The sequence below is a fragment of the Gastrolobium bilobum genome, unplaced genomic scaffold, assembly GCF_033153095.1.
Source record: "Gastrolobium bilobum isolate Gb01-03AN ecotype WA unplaced genomic scaffold, APGP_CSIRO_Gbil_v1 utg7599, whole genome shotgun sequence".
Lineage (NCBI taxonomy): Eukaryota > Viridiplantae > Streptophyta > Magnoliopsida > Fabales > Fabaceae > Gastrolobium > Gastrolobium bilobum.
In genome coordinates, this window is record NW_026898354.1 from 31253 (window position 1) to 49854 (window position 18602).

Consider the following 18602-nt stretch of genomic DNA (forward strand, 5'->3'; position numbering starts at 1 on the left):
CAGATTTAGTAATTTAATTATAAAAGAAGAAGGATAAACTTTTAATTAAATTATAAAAATATATTGGCGGGCCAGCCCGCCGGGCCGAGCCCAATTTTCCACGTCTAACTGTCAGCCTTTTATATAAATAATTATTTTTTGCAAGTATTCGTGTTAATTACACGCTTGCAATAAAAAAAATGAAAGTTTAATTTCTTTCTTATGTACTAAATTAATATTTCCATTTTTATAATTCTTAAATTTTAATAAAAAGTTTTTACAGAATGACGGACGTCATTTTTTATTTAAATTTAAAATTTAAAATTTTTATATTAATTATACATATTTTTAGTTTATTTTTTCTATTTTAATTTATGATTTTTATATATTGTTTCAATTGGTTATACATGTATATTTAAAATGTTTATGTTAAATATTTTTTTTTTAAATACATGTATACTTTTTTAATTGGTTATACATGTATATTTAAAAATTTTATGTTAAAATTTTAATTTTTTTTTTGTAAAGTATAAATTATGCCATTTCTTATTTTTCATTTAAATTCGAAATTGTAAATAATTTTTATCGACTATAAATGTATTTTTATAATTTTGAATAATTTATTATTTAATCTATAATTTTATATTAAATTCAAATTTATTATATATATCTTTTCCCACTGCATAAATATTAAATGTTGAACTCTTTTCCCACATATCAAGTTCACATAATTTTCCATTTAATTTATTTTTAAATTTCAAATTTATTTTAAGATATAAATAACTTTTTTATTTTACAATATTTTTTAATGTTATTTTTTTTTATGCAGCATTAATAGAGCTAACAATTATCCATGCAAAAAATAGTGGGATATACAACAAAAGAGAAGTAGTGGGACATTAAATGAGTTGTCTGCCACAAAAAAATTTGCAAAAGTTTTCCCACAATTACAAAGTTAAAAATTCAAATTCAAAATTCAAATTTAAACATAAATTCGAAATTTAGAAGAGTTGAGTTATTCTTAATTTGGAAATTCCAAAGTAGAATGCAGTGGGACATTGAATAAGTTGTCTGCCACCAAAAATTGTTCACATAATTTCCATTTAATTTATTTTCAAATTTCGAATTTATTTTCAAATTTCGAATTTATTTTACAATATAAATAATTTTGTTATTTTACAATATTTTTAATGTTTTTTTTTATGCAACATTGATAGGGCTAACAATTACCCATGAAAAAAGGGACAGATATAACATCATAGAAAGAAAAATTATAATATACACTTTAATTAATGTGAAATTCATTAATATATTTTCTACACTTTCATTTACAATCCTTAGTACTACTATAGCCCTTGAAAATTAGTATTTCTCTGTTTATTTGTTATTAAAAAATGCAGTGTGATAAGAAGCTAAACAAAATGTCACATAAACAAAAGGACACTGCAATATCGAATTATAAAATACAACAAATTTCTGGAAAACGTGTTTCTGAAACACAAAAAGATACATGAATTTTCTAAAGATGATTTATCCGTTTGCTCTGAGGTTATGGATGATTAATTGATTAACTTCATTGATACAAAGTCCCTTGTAGCAAAAATAAAAAAATAATAGTACAAAGGATACAAAAGAAAGATGAAAAAATCAAAAGAAGAATGAAAATAATGTAAAGAATGCCATCTTCACAGGCCCTCAACTATATGCTCTAAAATTCTATTGCTATATATTCTTATTTTGATATGTGCTTTCTCTCTTCCAAACAATTACTACGCCATAAAAATCGGATGAAGCCAAAAAGTTCTCTCCATGGTTCCAAGAAACATCCATTACAGGAAACCGATGACCCTGCATAATAAAAATTCTAATCACTTTGAGCTTCATTGTGACATTAATACCTTCAATGGAAATAATACTAACCTGTAGCTTATTTACACATGTATGCTTTGGCCGTGTTAAATCATAGAAATAGACATTTGAATCCTCACTTCCAGCAACTTCACATGACAACAGAGGATGTTAGAAAGACAACAACTGTTGAGATATATAGTCTCACATTGATTGGATGGGCAAACAAAAAGGTAAACCAAAAATGGGCCTGTGCAATTTCCACGCTTCTAGCCTAAAAAGGCTCTTGCGTGAGGGGGCGTGTTGAGATATATAGTCCCACATTGATTGGATGTGAAACTAATATGGCCTTTATAAGGCCTTGGGCACTCCCACCCTTTGAGCTAGCTTTTGGGGTGGTGTATCTCAAGGTTCTTTACAGCAACTGTCTGTGATATCGCTGTAGTCAAAGATATTTCAGAAAACTTAATTTGCAAGCAATATATGTTGAAAATCTTTTATTCATTAAGGAAGGCAGTATATAATTCTTGAGTTTTGACTGCATACACATAAACCAAACAATTATTTTCCAGTTTGACAGAGCAACGTTTGGGTGTAATTTGTAGAAGCAGCATTATTGAAATTAGGAAGACCTTCAAGAGAAGGAGCAGAGGAAGAGAAAAAAAAAGAAAAAGGAAGCAATCAACAATGATATCAACATACCTATGAATTCTCCTTTCTCAAGGGAAAGAAGAGGGCAGAAAGAAGCTTGAATTTTGTGTATACGCGGAGCTAATTTGAGCGAGCATCGAAGAGTTAAATAACCTTTTATCTGCAAAGCCACACTATAATATACCAACATTAGTGCTCCAAAGAAAAAATAAGCAGACTTCAATGAAGACCAATGAAAGCAATTTAGATTAATGGTAAATATTTTCAAACCTGAAGAAAGACAGATTTCCATCTTGAGTACATGTCAACAACACAGGTCCTCGAGCCAGTAGAGAGAAACTCCGATACTGCACCATTGTGACAGGAGATTTGTGCCTGCTGCTACTTCGATGACGATGAGCGCCTTGACCTTAATCCTTCAGTCCTCCTTGGTAGGATTAAGATCCTTTATAAAATCATATGTTGGGAGGACGAAAAAAGAAGAAAAGAAAGAAGCTATTCTCTCTAAAAGAAACAGTCAGCAAGAATGGAATACCGGAGGGAAGAACGAAATATCAACTGCGACGGATCCTCAACATCATCGCCCAATGAATCAAAAGGGTTCTTCGTCGCCATCTCCAAACACAACCACCGACACAAAACCTTAACCAAATCACTCGTTCCTCTTCTTAAGAGACACACTAAAAACCTTAACTCTACAACGACTCCATCGTGTCAAAAAAATAAAAAAAAACACACAAATTCGCACGAACAAAGAGAACGAAAATGATGAAGGGTAAGTAAGGGAGTGAAGAAGAGGGAAAGGAAAAACCCTAGCCGCAATAAGAGAGAGAAAAGAGAAATAGACAGAGCAATATTTCATTCCAACTTTCCTTCTTATAGACGCAAGCAACAAAAGAAAAACAGTCAGAGATTAAATGAGTGAGCTGTCTGCCATAAGCATTATTCAATTCAATTTGTTTCCCACCATCACAATTTCAAATTCAAAACTGAAATCCAAATTTTGAAATCAAAACATAATTTGAATTTTAAAAGAGCTGATCATTCCAATGTAGAAATCAACATAAATTTGAATTTTAAAAGAGCTGATCAATTCCATTGTAGAAGTGGGACAGTGGGTCATTGAATGATGAGTGGGACAGTGGGGCATTGAATGAGGTGTCTGCCACCACAACTTAATTGAATAAAAACTTAATTTTCCGTTTTTTTTTTCGTTTTGTGATTGAAAATATAATTTTTTAATATTTAATAATTTCAAAATTTACCAAAGAAGGAAAGTTTTTAAGGGGTAGTGGTGTGAACAAAAATCTGAGAATGAAGCAGGGAGTGACACATGGCACAACTTTTCAACAAATGGGTTTCCTTTATATATATATATATATATATATAATATATATATATATAGGGAATAAAATCTCTCCTGTAAACTGTGCACCTAAACGACACCGTTTTCGTCTTTTTTTTAATTTAAACGAAATCGTGCTTCCTTCTTCTCTCTTTATCGTGCTATTACACCGTTTTCGTTCCCTTTCTCTGTTTATTCCTTCGTCAACTATAGTCATCGCATAGCTATTTTTTCAATCGTTTCCAATTTTAAAACATAATATATTTTCCTTGAAGACGAAAACGATTATATCACTTTCGCAAAGAAAAAAGAAAAAGAAAATGTCACAGTTGATATCATTTTCCATAGTTTTTTTTTTGTAATAAATTGATTAAATTACCTAGAGCTTTGCAGAAGCCACGCTGTGATGTTGGACATATTTATCAGCAATTTATCGTTATCAAATCAAATTGTAGATCTACGAAAGCGTTTCAGGTGCGAAGTCGAAAGTGTTTGGTAGCTGAATGGGTCTTCTGAGCATCATTAGGAAAATCAAGAAGAAAGAGAAGGAAATGTGAATTCTTATGGTGTAAGTTGTTCCTTCAATTCGAATTTCTCTCTCAGAAAAAGCTCATTGATTCTCTTGGTTTCAACATCAGTCCCACGCTTGGTTTCAACATCAAAACCATCGCATACAACAAGTAGTTTCCCCTTAATGGCTATTAAGTTTCTTTTTCTTTTTCCATTTTTAAATCAAAGTGACAATTTCTTAACAGCCTTTATATGCATAACTTGAATTTCTTTGAAATTATTGGGTTCTTATTTCACTTTATGGTTTCACTACTTATATAGCCTATTCTTTTTATTTTTTTTTGCTCAGTATCTTAGAATGATTCACATCAATACATAATGTTTAGGCATTTATCCATTTGGACATTGGCAGGTACACTCTGAACATATGGGATGTTGGGGGCCAGAAAACAATAAGATCTTACTGGAGAAACTACTTTGAGCAAACAGATGGTTTAGTTTGGGTAGTTGACAGTTCAGATCTGAGAAGGTTGGATGATTGCAAATTTGAGCTAGATAACCTTCTAAAGGAAGAGGTTTGTTAAATCCAAATGTTTATTGCTTATCAATTGAACTGAACAAGTTGCTTACATGTTATTGGTGTTTATACCCGAAGATATCCAGTCATGCTTTTGGAAGACTTAACAATTTATCTCTCTTTTATTTGATTGGCATCGAATTCGATTTATGCTTTGTACTAATACTATGTAAACTCAGGAGTTTGCATAAAGTGAATGTTTTAAGATTCTTTGTCATGAGCTAATACCTTTGGACGGTTGATACAGGATGTGAAAACCTGTTTATCCTGCTGGCAGTTTCTTTGTATTTCCTACAACAACTTTTTCCTGTACTACTTACAAGGAATATTTTTGTAGTATAGTATTAATGGTACCAAACCAATCATTATAAGTACTTGACCATTTGACACTTTGAAGAAATATTTGTGTTAGTATTAAGAAAGCAAATGTGGTTATTTCGTACTGCAAACAACTTGGAATGCTTAAATGATTGCTCTGTCTCTTTTTTTTTCTTTTGGTTTTTGTCAACTATTATTATTGACACTAGATTTTATTCTTCATCTTACAGAGGCAAATAAACAGGACATAAAAGGTGCCCTTACGACTGAAGAAATAGCTAAGTTGAGCTTAATTTTATATTTCCCTTCTTCATTAACCTGGGTACCTTTGACTTCATAAGGAAACCCTGAAGACCTCTCAGAGGAGCGCCCAAGCAGATTCTCAGTGATATTTCAACAGTTTTGAAGTGATTTAGGAATTTAGGATTCCATTTTTTTTGGGGGGGGGGGGGGGGGGGAGGGTGGGACTTCTCAATAAGTAAATAAGTAGTAGCAAAAGTTGAATTTTATTTATTTTCAGGAAACACACAGAAGCTAAATGTTGAAGAAAATTTTAAACGGGTCAAATCCCAAGTAGCTTAAACCACAAGTAACTTGGGGTCAATGGCAAGAATCTTCGTGATTGTCTGTAGGAAACCAAAAAAAATAAAATAACATCACAAGTAACTTAAGTTATCCTTGTTTCTAAGTAGTTGTTGATTTTCTAATATCCATGCAGGTGCTGAACTTGAAAGCCATGGATAAATCTCGGCATTGGCAGATAATTGGCTGTAGCGCATATACTGGTGAGGGTCTGCTTGAGGGATTTGATTGGTTGGTCCAGGACATAGCCTCTAGAATCTACATGATTGACTAATGCTTGTTTAGGCCATCTTCCATGAAATGTTTCCAACTTAGAATTCTTAAATCTTATATAATGTCTTTGGAAGACATTATGGATTCACTGCGTCACTGATATGTTCCAGATGGATGTCCCTCTTCTTCTTTTTGGTGAATGTGGTGCTTGTACCATATTACATTTTGAAACCGCAAGAAACTAGATGACTTGCAGGTTACTTACCTATCTTAGTATCCATCATATATGAGAAGGCTTTAATATAAAAGTTTGAACTCGGAGAAGAATGATTTTTAATAAATTTGTGAGTTCAATGAACAGAGTCCCAGGATTATTCGCATATAGCATCTTGCAAAATATCATGAGTTTTCTCTAGACACAATCTATGGTATTACCATTGGTTGTGCTCTCAGCAGTTCCAGTGTTGGTTCATATTGGTATTGCATATGGTATGAGTCATTAAAAACCTTTCATTGTGCTAACCCCTTTTGACTATTTATCTTACAAAGCTAAATGAGTAGTTGTACCCTCATTTGCTAAAAGTATAGCATCAAGATTGAACATTATATGCAATTCAAATTAAGAGAATATAAGTGTAAGACCCTTATATCATGAACCTTACTATATGTTTATTTTTGTTTTTATCAATAACACTCTACCTCCAACTGGTAAATAGCCACCGCTCAAGCTGCATTATTATTTTTGTAGTTCTGTCTATACTTATGTACTAAATCTCTCTGTTGTTGCAGCCGCCTTGATGTCTGCTATTTATGAGGAAAATAAGGATGATGATGGCTTTCTTTACATGACTTACAGTGGAGAGAACACCTTCGGATCCCACTAGGCATGTGATAAACTCTGTAAATAGCTGCTGCAAGATGCAAATTCTCTGCTGTCCATAAGCAATGCTTACCCTGTTTATTGCATAGGACAGAAGGAAAGGCATGAAAGTAATCAACATGGAAGATGCTTTAAAAGAAGGCTTTCACATAGACTTCAAGGAATACTATGAGTAGGAAGGGTCATTATAGGATATTGTGTACGAGTTGTAACTTGGATTTTAGTAGTCATTATAGGATATCTATGTCAATGTAATATGAATCCATGTACATAATTATTCAATGTGAGTTCTTCATCACATGTGTTTGTTTTATCAAATTTATCTTTTGTATTACTCTTTGACAACAGTAAAGAACCCATCCTAAAACATTGAGCTTTCCAATAGAACCGGGAATGCGTTTCAAAATACTTTCAGCAAAACAGTTTGCTTCGCGGAACTACTGGGAACATTACATACATCAAAAAAATTCGAAACTTTCCATAAATAAACTGTATTAAGTTATCTTTACAATGCAACTGCTTTTATTCAAAAAATATATCTACAGCTTAACTTATGCACAAAACAATTCAACTATGTTAAAATAATTCAGCCATGTCAAAGCTTCATCTTCATCAGGGGCAGCTTTCAAATGAAACTTTTATTCCTTTTGCTTCTCTCTTGCAACATCCATCTACAAATGAAAAATCACAAATTTTTTATCAAGTTCAAAGAGGAAAGACAAAAACATAAATAGGAAAAATATAAGAGAAATACCATTTGCTTCTTACAACTGGTCTTATTATGACACTTCTCTCGACAATAACTGCAAGTCTTTTGTTGTTTGGCTGCTAACTCAATGCTTGATTTTATACCTGAAGCAACTTTTGGACGCCCCTTAATTTTGACTGCTTGAGTGGGATCTCGAACATAATTAAGTGAATCTTGAGAAGGAATGAAACAACTTTGTGAAGGTACAATTGAGCTTGTGGTTTCCTCATCAATTCTTTTTCTCTTTCTTTCTAATTGTTGTTGAATAAACTCATCAACAATAGTATCAAATCTTCTAATTTCATGAAAACAATCTTTTTCTTCAGAAATAGCCAAATTGCACTTCGACTGAGTTGACAACAAAGACAATTCACTTACTTCACTGGTAGTTGTTTCGGAATGAACAGACAAAAGATTTTCAGCCTTATAGCTTGCATTCATGGTCCATCTAGTTAAAATATACTTTTCAGGAAGGGTCATCATTTGTTTCTTCTTGAAGATGTACAAAATATGTTTGCATAAAATCCCCATAGTCTCAAACTTTGCACAAGAACAATGAGTAGTGGAACTTTCTATCAAATTGTAATCAACAATTGCCCATAACTCTTTATTAACTTTGGGAGATCCCACACGGTACCTAATATTATGCTCGTCTGTTGACATCTTTTCGTGAAAGTAATCTTGTGTGGCAGCCCTCCACTCTTTTTTAAAAATTTCAAACATTTTTCTTGTGTAGCGCTCTCCAGCTATTCCTTCAATTGGATGATTACTCTCCAAATTTGCTTTTGTATTTCTAGTTTTAAAATCTTCATCTTCTTCTGCATCTCTTCTAGACTTGATTGCTTTATCATATTGGGTAACAAAGTCATTTAACATTGTGTTGGAGTTGACATATCCATCAAAAAATGCATTGATGCTCTCACTTCGGCCACTTGTAGTCATTCCAGCAAAAAAAGTATCTTTCAAGTATGCTTTTGCCCAATGGTTACGTGAAGCATACATGTTAGCCAACCAACTACTTGCTTTAATATCATATTTAGTTCTTAATGTTTCCCATTTGTCTTCAAATTCATCTATGCTTTGACTTTTATACCATGCATGAAAGTCAACATCAAAACTATCTTTAAATTGTGCACGTAATGCTTGACTATGCTCCAAAATATGCTTTTTGATATGCCATGCACAGAAACGATGTCATGCTCTTGGAAATATCTTAGCAATTGCTTTCCCCATAGCTTTGTCTTGATCAGTAATAATAGCAACATGAGACTTATCAAACATGCATATCCGAAACTGTTCAAACAACCAAGTAAAAGGTTGCCTCTGTTTCATCCTCTAACAATGCAGCAGCAAATAAAATTGATTGCCCATGGTGATTAACCCCAACAAAAGGGGCAAAAGGAAACTTGAACTTGTTTTTTTTGTAAGTCACATCAAAGACGAGGACTTCCCCAAATTGACCATAGGAAGCTCTCGACCTACCATCCGCCCAAAAGACGCTTCTTAATGTACCATCTTCTGCCAACTGCATATCAAAATAAAAACATCCATCGTGAGCAGACTTCTTTTGAAAGTGTTTGATGATGCCCTGACATTCTCGTCCTACATTATTCTTACGCTGGCTTGATATAATAGTGCTAATTTGACCCAGAGTGATGTTGACTTCTTTGTTCATAGCATTCAGCACCTTTGAGATTTTTGAAGACGTTAAACCCTCCCATAAAGTTTAGAAACAATGGATTTAGTAAAATCTGAGCGACGTAAATCATTATGAGAAGAAAACTTGTTCACCTTTGATGGAGTGTTAATCAATGGATGATTATGTGAATCATTGAACTTCTCTACTTTCCATAATCCGTTCACCAACTTTATTTGGAACATCGCCAAACAATCAGTCTGTGTATCCCTTCACCTTTTGACATTGCTTACATCAATTCTTTTATCATGTAGATTCTTGACAACTTGCTTTGAGCACACATAATTCCACAAACATGGTTGTTGTGTTCTTCTACTCTTGTTAAAGTAACGCTTACGTATTCCGAACCCCTTAACTTTTGCAAAATTATTATAAAAATCGTAGGCTTCTTCAGCTGTCTCAAAAACTCTACCCAATATAGGAGGCTCATTAAACTCACTATCATCTCCCATGATTTCTTGGCAATTGTCTTGCATACGATCACTATCTTTGTCTTGATTCATAATTTCACATTGACCATCTTCGCTTAACTCATCACTCTCTTTCTCCAATTCAATAATGTCATCTAAAGATACTACACTTTCATTCATGTCTTCAATAGTTGTTATTTGGGAGTGTTCCATCAATAGCCTGTAAAGACGAAAAAAGAAAAGAATCATGAATCCATATATCCAGTTTCTTGTTTGTATCAAGAACAGAATAGAAAAATCTGAGAATATAAGTAAGGAAGAGTTTAAAACCACCAAATGTTCCCCCTCCCCCCGAAAAAAAAATGGAATCCTAAATTCCTAAATTCCTAAATCACTTCAAAACTGTTGAAATATCACTTAGAATCTGCTTGGGCGCTCCTCTGAGAGGTCTTCAGGGTTTCCATATGAAGTCAAAGGTACCCAGGTTAATGAAGAAAGGCAATATAAAATTAAGCTCACCTTAGCTATTTTTTCATTCGTAAGGGCACCTTTTATGTCTTGTTTATTTGCCTCTGTAAGATGAAGAATAAAAACTATTGTTAATACTAATAGTTGACAAAAACCAAAAGAAAAAAAGAGAAAGCGCAATCATTTAAGCATTACAAATTGTTTGCAGTAAGAAATAACTACATATGCTTTCTGAATACTAACACAAATATTTCTTCAAAGTGTCAAATGGTCAAGTACTTATTATGATTGGTCTGAAGAGGAGCGATTGAAAAAATAAGGAAGCGATTGAAAAACCCTAGGCTTGAATAAGGAAGCGATTGAAAAAATAGCTATGCGATGACTGTAGTTGATGAAGGAATAAACAGAGAAGGGGAACGAAAACGGTGTAATAGCACGATAAAGAGAGAAGAAGGAAGCACAATTTCGTTTAAATTAAAAAAAGACGAAAATGGTGTCGTTTAGGTGCCCAGTAGATATATCTATCTGAAGTTACAGCAGAAATTTTATTCCCATATATATATATATATATATATATATATAGATGAATGTAGATAAGTTATTTACATTCGCTTCCAAAATGACATCATTTTGGATTAAAAAATTATAATAAAAAAGACTATTATAACCCTGAAGTAAATTATAATTACAAAAATAGCTCGACTTTCGTCTCAAAACGAAGTCGTTTTGGGCTCAATGTAGATAAATTATCTACATTGACTATAGAAAAAGTGAACTCTTATAGATATATATATATATATATATATATATATATATATATATATATATGTATTGGTTTTCCATTTGTCATGTTGCATGACAAAAGTTAAGTTTCATAGACAACATAGATACTTGTGCTATATTTTTTCTTCTTTTTATTTTAAAAATGGTGATTCCACAATGATTGTCTCTATAGCATTAAATAAGAAGAGAAAAATATTTTTCATTTTAAAGGATATAATTTTATGTCATTTTAGATTATAACCTTGATTTTCGTCAATCAACGGTTATAATTTATTATGTTAAACTTAGTTAATTAGTAATTCACAATAAATTATAACTGTTGGTTGCCAGAAATCAATGGTTAGGATCTAAAATGACAAAAATTTATATTCTTTAAAAGGATAAATGTTTTTTCCATATAAGAATTATCATATAACATGATACTTGTTTTTTCATATATATATATATATATATATATATATGGAAAATATAAGTATTATGCTGTAGGAATAAATTTTTTGTCTTGCAACCATTTTTAATTATGTACTAAACATAATACATAGTTAAAATATTAAAGTTATTGACTTGGAGAAGAGAAAAAAATAACTTTAATATTATAATTATGTATTACTTTTAGTACATAGTTACAGACAGTTGCAGAATATCTTGCAACAGGACATCTGACGGACCATATATGTATATATATATATATATATATATATATATATATATATATATACATATATATATATAGAAAAAAGTATTTCTACAGCCACTTTAGAAAAGCTTATCTACAACTACCCCTTTTTAACTAAGTATGACCGATCATACTTAGTTATAACAATAAAGCTGTTCTTTTTCCTCTCTCCTCAGACATTGTCGGCTGGCGTGGCAGAGAGAGAAAATGCAATTTTAAAGTATGACTGGTCATACTTAATTAAAAAGGGATAGCTATAGACAAGCTTATCTAAAGTGGCTGTACAAATGTATTCTATATATATATATATATATATATATATATATATATATATATATATATATATATATATATAACCATGTAAACAATATCAATGATTTATGGATAAATCTAATGGTTAATTTTATTTTATTTTGGAAAAATATTTTTAATATTATATAAGATAATTTTATTTCATGCAATACATAAAAAATGGGTGGGATATACTAATGAGAAGAGAGAGAAAAAAAGCGGGTCTCACTTATTTTGTGTTTGTGAACCATGAGAAACATTTTTTTTTTACTTTTTATCTTATCAATTTTCTCTCTCATATTTCATTACTATTGATTTATCTATAAACCATTAAAAAATTTTCAGGTCATGTTTGAGAGGGTCCATTCCGAAAGGAAGTTTTAAGGAAGAAGAACTTTAAAACATTTGCTGGTTCTAATATTGAAATTTCATTATATATCATGAAAAAATTGATCGATGTTTTACTAAATTGATATAATAAAAATTAAAAGTGGATACCGAATAAATTTCACTAGAGTGTATAAGAGATTTTCCGTTTAAAAATATAATAGTAAATATTTACATCTTATGTTTCTTTACAAAATTGATGGATATTATACGTCTAGTTTTATTTTTTTTATTAAATTATTGAATATTAAATATAATCTACACTACATAAATTAAAAATATTATTTAATATCAAAATATCTCCTAATATGTTGAAATCTAATATTTTTAAAATTAATGTGTCGTATTATGTCCCATGTAAATATCAATGCAAGATAGGTTACCGCTAGAATTACGTTGTAAATTTTTTAAAAAATATATATATATTACACCGTAACTTGTACTATTTGGTTATAATTTTGGGTTCTCAAAATCTATGTTACGGTCAGTAAATTTGAATTTGAACTTTGAAGAGGGTAAAAATTGTAAACTTTTTTACTGAGTAAAATTAATTTTATGCATGAGATTTGTAAAATTTTTAAATATATACATATATTTATATTTTGAAAGTGATTTTTTATTTATCATTTAAATGAAAAGTCTCTTCTAAATTTTTTAGAATATAATTCTCAAACTTAAATTAATTCTTTAAACATCTATTATTTCAAAATTAATTCTTATAAAATTTAAACCAAATGTAGCCTTAAAAAAAGAATGTAACGATATTTAATAGGAAGATGAAGTGTTTCTCTCTACACTTTTTTTTCGGGGGTAAACAATGATATGTGAAGCAATTTATTTTTTTGTTGGTGTTGTGGATACTACTTACCTTAGACCCATCAGATGGGTCCAACCTCTCAAAGCCCACAGTCTAGAACCTTCTAGAGGGCACCCATGGCAAGCCATAGAGGCTCATCACTGGGTCATTCCCCATCCTGCACTGCTGCCATGTACACTGACAATGGCCAGCTTGATGAGACAGCTCATGGGCTGACCAGCTCAAGCCCTCATGCAAGAGAGGACTCTCCTCTCTACATACCCCTCTCACACATAGAGAGGGGATCATCTTCTTCCCCACTCTCATATGCTGTTACTCTGCCTCTATGCATAGCCCTCACACACACTCCCCCTTTGAGCACATACATGGAAAACTTCACTAGTGGCTTGGTCTCTACCAAGGTCACTGTGGACACCCTCTATATCAAGATACTTCACCCTCTAAGGGACACATCTATGTACCACTATGAGTACATTGGCGCCGTCTGCGGGAACGGTAAACTCTGATTCCCTTTTCTCTACTAAAGCTACTGCACAACAGAGACGACACTCTCCATTCATCCTCTGCGAAACGGTTCTACACGAAGAACTTTTAACCTATCTATTCAACCACCAAATACCCTGTTACTCGCTTTTCCAAATGGACCCAGACCAAAATCAACAAAAAGAAACCAGAAAATTCCAGAAAGAAGTGAAGAATGCCATAATATTCCATATCTACCGAAATAAGGAAAGGATGCTAAGAAGAAGAAGCTCATTAACAAATCTCTTCGTAGAGACCAGTATACAAAGCCTCACCGCCAGAAAACTACCAACACGCGTCTCATCATCAGGTCTGGCGGCCAGTCTCACTCACCGATCAGCCCCCACGCCCACCAAAGTCCGTTTAACTCATATTTCTAATTCGATTTCAACAAGCCACCGCCAAACGAGAACTGGGTACCAACGTTGTCCAAAGCCAAAGCAACGGGTTAAAAGTAGTTATTTTTATCTTCTCTGGCGTTTGGGGTATTCGCACACCGGTCGCCAAACGCAAGAACCCACCGTCGGTCAGCCAGAAGCAAGACGCCAAACCACCCAGCCGGTCGCCTACCCGGCCAGTTCACCACCATTACCAGTCGACGTCCAGCATCCCACACGATCTTCCCGAAAGATCCATCAAAACAAAGAACCTGCCCACCACAGCAACGAAAGAGCGTGAAATACCTTCTTTCACCGTAGTAAACGACGACTCAACGCCAGAACAAAAGCCGGAGATGTAACCCGACCGGTTTCAATTTTCAAGCGTTTTCAAATCGCGGCAGATTGAGGTTAGCCAAAGTGGAGCGTTTCTTCAAGTAGCGGATTTGATTTACACGATGTCTTCAAAGATGTGTCTTGCTATTGAGAAAGGTCTTTAAACTTGTTGAAGTAGCAATAATTTAATTGTAAGAATAAGTTGGCGAGCCCATGTCGAATCAAGTATCCTGTAGATTTTAACCGCTGAAATAAGAATGTCATGATGATCTGATAAAGCCGACAGGACTGCAGATCCGAGCTTCGTGAGAAAATAAGGTAGTAGATAAGATCTTCCGGAGAGGATAATGTGTTCCAAAATAAAGAGTGATGAAGATTCTCACGATAAATATATATACTCCCGTCTTCAAAAATTCCTTCTTCAGCAATAAAACTCGTTGGTGATATGAATATATGATAAATAACGCCCATGTGGAACCAAGCAGCCTAGAGATTTTAACCGCTGGAATAAATATGTCTTGATCGTATGATAAAAATAAAATAATGTTGTAGATGGTGTCTTCTGGAGAGGATAATTGTTCCAAGAGAGAGATGTGATGAAGGTTCTGATGATAAATATATATGCTCCTTTCTTCAGAAATAAAACCCACTAGTGACGAATAATGTAGTAGACGAAAGCTTCACGAGAAGAGAATGTGTTCGCAGAGAGAAAGAGATTGAGAGTCTTCACAGATGATAAATATTTATATTCCTTTCTTTAACAACAAAACTTGGCGATATGAATGTATAATAAATAATGCCCAGTGACTTCGGTCTTTGATGACTGGTTGCTCATATATGTTTCTATATGATCATGACCTGCAATAGCTAAAATAATAGCATTTAAGTGGCAATAAAAATGTGCCTAGATGGGACATTGGCTAGTCATCAGCTATTTATGACTTTTGCCGAGGGGTAACACATCCCGGACTTTGTTTGCCGAGGGGTGGCACATCCCGGACTTTGTTTTACGGAGAGGATAATTGTTCCACTGTCTCGACATGGGCTCGCCATGGGTACTTGATTCGCAACATGGGCTCGCCAACTTATTCTTACAATCTTGACATAAACAACATGTTCATATGGACACTGTTCAAGTCCATTCTCCTTGAAATATTTGTCAATACGAGCATTCCATGCTCGTGGTGCTTGCTTCAACCCGTAAAGTGCTTTCTTCAATCTCAGCACCTTCTTCTCTTCTCCTGCCTTCATGTAGCCCGGCGGTTGTTCCACATAAACTTCTTCTTCAAGAACACCATTCAGGAATGCCGACTTTACATCCATTTGATGTATTGGCCATCTGTATTGAGCAGCCTGTGAGATGAGTAGCCGAATTGTCTCCATCCTTGTAACAGGGGCAAACACCTCGTCATAGTCAATTCCAGCCTTCTGCTTATAACCTTTTGCAACTAGCCGAGCTTTATATCGTTCTATCTCCCCTTGAGCATTCATCTTCTTCTTGAACACCCACTTCACTCCAATGGGCCGACTTCCTTTTGGTAGCTCGGCTAACTCCCATGTGTTATTTCGGTCAATGGCTTCTATCTCCTCATCCATGGCGTCTTGCCATTTCTTATCTCGGATGGCTTCTTCAAAGCTTATATTTTCAGAATCTGCAAGAAGACAAACAAAATGTACCTCACTTGTTGACTCATATATGTCTTGTATGCTCCGCATCCTGGGTTGTTGTACCTCGTCTTCATCATCAGAAGCTTCAGGACTTGCCGGGTTGATAATTTGTGTTGTGATTCCGTCTTCAAAGTTTATCTCAGATGAATTGCTCCAGTCCCACTCATTTGCTTCATTGAGCTTTACATCTCTGCTCACTATGACTTTCTTGTTGACGGGGTCAAACAGCTTATACCCCTTTGTTTTTTCATCATATCCAATAAAAACATATTTCTTGCTTTTATCCTCGAGCTTGGTTCTGAGCTGGTCCGGTATGTGTGCATAGGCCACACTACCAAAAACTCTGACATGAGCCACTGAAGGCTTTTGACCGCTCCATGCTTCCTGTGGTGTTTTGTCATCCAAGCTTGAATGTGGACATCGGTTCTGCACATACACAGCACACTGCACAGCTTCCGCCCAAACTCCTTCGGCATCCTTTTGTTCTTCAGCATTGACCGAACCATGTCAAGAATAGTCCGGGTCTTCCTTTCAGCCACGCCATTCTGTTGTGTTAAGTACGGCTGTTAGAAACCTCCTTATCCCCTATTCCTCACAGAACGACATAAACGATGTTGAGGTATGTTCCCCACCTCTGTCAGACCACACCGATTTGATATAGCTTCCTGTTGTTTTTCCTCAATTATCACCTTGAACTTTTTGAACACATCAAACACCTCGACTTCTCCTTCAGAAAGTAAACCCAAGTTTTCCGTGAGAAATCATCAATAAAGAAAATAAAATACTTCTTACCGCTGAAGGAACCGGATTGATGGGTCCACACAAGTCGGTATGTATTAGTTCCAGAGGTTGCTTAGCCCGGAATCTTGCCATCTTCTGAAACGTGGTCCTGGCATGCTTGCCAAGTACACGACTCTCACAAAACTTTCCTTCAAAGTTTATTTCAGGTAACCCGTCCACCATCTTTTTCTCTGCCAACTTGGTTAGACCACCATAATGTAGGTGACCAAACCGGAGATGCCAAAGTGACGCCTTATCTTCTACCTCGGCTTGTAAACATTCAACCTGTACACATTTCAAATTCAGTTTATACATACGATTCTTACCCATTTGAACTCGGAATATCATTCGACCTTGCTCATCTTTCAAATACAATACCCGGTCTTTCATAATAACCGAGTAACCTTTCTCCATCAGTTGACCCATGCTTAAAATATTGCTTTTTAGGTCGGGTACATAGTACACATCTCGAATTGAGCCAATTAACTCGTCCTTTTGTAGGCTAACAGATCGTACTCGGCCTTTTACCTCAACCTTTGAGGCATCCCCGAACGAAACATGTCCGGTTTACACTTTTATCATCTCCTTGAAGAAGTGTTTATGTCTGCACATGTGGTTGCTCGCACCCGTGTCAAGATACCACTCCATGTCATCGTCAGGACTTCCTTCACTGTGTGTCATTAACAAGACACCATCCTTCATCTCGCCTTCTGTGGCTAGGTTGGACGTCTCCTCCACCTTTTTCTCCTCTCTGCATTCTCTTGCGAAATGTCCGACTTTGCCACAGTTGTAACACTTGTCCGAGTTACAATCTTTCGCATAGTGACCAAACTTTCCACATTTGTGACACTCTCGATGTTTGAATAATGTGACCGACCTCCTCGTCGACCTCGTCCTCGTCCTCTCCAGTTTTGTTGATTTGACTGTCCTACCTCATCACCATACACTTCTTAACTTCGGCCTCGACCTCTACCACCACGGCTAGTACCTCGTCCACTGCGGCCACGTCCTCTACCTCGGAAACTTTGAGAATAGTACTTCTGAGATTTTTAATTGTTGCTTTGGTCTGAAGTACCTACTCAAGAGTTTCCTCCTTCGTCTTCTTTCTTTGTTCATGCGCTTCAAGGGCAACTCTCAACTCGTCAATGGTGAGTGTAGATAGATCCTTGGACTCCTCATCGCACAAACCACGTTTTTCGAACTGGTCTGTCAAAGATCTCAAGATTTTCTCCACCACTCTGGTGCATATCTTCTCCATTCCGTTTCAACTGGTTCACAATTCCTTGAACCCGGGCAACGAACCCGGATACTCCTTCCGTGTCCTTCATCTTCATTCCCTCCAACTCGGCACGAAGGGTTTGAAGCCGGACTTGTTTAACCCGGTTAGCTCCTCTATAGACATTTGCCAAGATGTCCCAGGCTGCCTTTGAGGTCTCACAATTTGCTATCTTCTCGAACCCGAATTCGTCTACAGCTCGGAAGAGCATGAATAACGACAGTGTCTTTGCACGCGTCTCTTTCAACGCTTTAGTTTGAGCCGCCGAATAGCCTCCAGATCCTGTGGTTCTACATAACCTGCTTGAACATTCTCCCAAGCGTCCTTGGTAATCCCGAGAGCCTTCATCTGCATGCTCCAATTCTCGTGTTCTCCTTTTGCGACCAGGCAGTGCCATATCACTCCCCCTTTTCCATAGCTCTGATACCAATTTGTTAGGAGAAGAGTAAAACAAAGGATTTTTA

At 34.8% G+C, this 18602-nt stretch overlaps 2 protein-coding genes across 2 annotated transcripts; one reads left to right on the forward strand and one right to left on the reverse strand.

Annotated features, from left to right (window-relative positions):
- Positions 1–4326: 4326 nt before the first annotated feature.
- LOC133315166 (ADP-ribosylation factor-like protein 2) lies at positions 4327–6907 on the forward strand. The gene is made up of 5 exons (XM_061516734.1): positions 4327–4376; positions 4746–4908; positions 5947–6045; positions 6158–6233; positions 6813–6907. The coding sequence occupies exons 1-5, from the start codon at positions 4327–4329 to the stop codon at positions 6905–6907; spliced, it is 483 nt and encodes a 160-aa protein (XP_061372718.1).
- Positions 6908–7541: 634 nt separating this feature from the next.
- LOC133315168 (protein FAR1-RELATED SEQUENCE 5-like) lies at positions 7542–9937 on the reverse strand. The gene is made up of 4 exons (XM_061516735.1): positions 9581–9937; positions 8958–9176; positions 7658–8815; positions 7542–7574 (listed from the first exon to the last, which is right to left on the reverse strand). The coding sequence occupies exons 1-4, from the start codon at positions 9935–9937 to the stop codon at positions 7542–7544; spliced, it is 1767 nt and encodes a 588-aa protein (XP_061372719.1).
- Positions 9938–18602: the final 8665 nt, after the last annotated feature.

What these genes read in the sequence shown, in the direction of transcription:
- LOC133315168 (XM_061516735.1), bottom strand. Translation starts at nt 9,937, where the DNA reads ATGAATGAAAGTGTAGTATCTTTAGATGACATTATTGAATTGGAGAAA. An exon ending in CAGAGGCAACCTTTTACTTG is followed by an intron (nt 8,816 to 8,957) that starts GTTGTTTGAACA and finishes CATATCAAAAAG; the next exon opens with CATATTTTGGAGCATAGTCA. An exon ending in CCAGTTGTAAGAAGCAAATG is followed by an intron (nt 7,575 to 7,657) that starts GTATTTCTCTTA and finishes TTTCATTTGTAG; the next exon opens with ATGGATGTTGCAAGAGAGAA.
- LOC133315166 (XM_061516734.1), top strand. Translation starts at nt 4,327, where the DNA reads ATGGGTCTTCTGAGCATCATTAGGAAAATCAAGAAGAAAGAGAAGGAA. An exon ending in ATAACCTTCTAAAGGAAGAG is followed by an intron (nt 4,909 to 5,946) that starts GTTTGTTAAATC and finishes ATATCCATGCAG; the next exon opens with GTGCTGAACTTGAAAGCCAT. An exon ending in TTGAGGGATTTGATTGGTTG is followed by an intron (nt 6,046 to 6,157) that starts GTCCAGGACATA and finishes TGTCTTTGGAAG; the next exon opens with ACATTATGGATTCACTGCGT.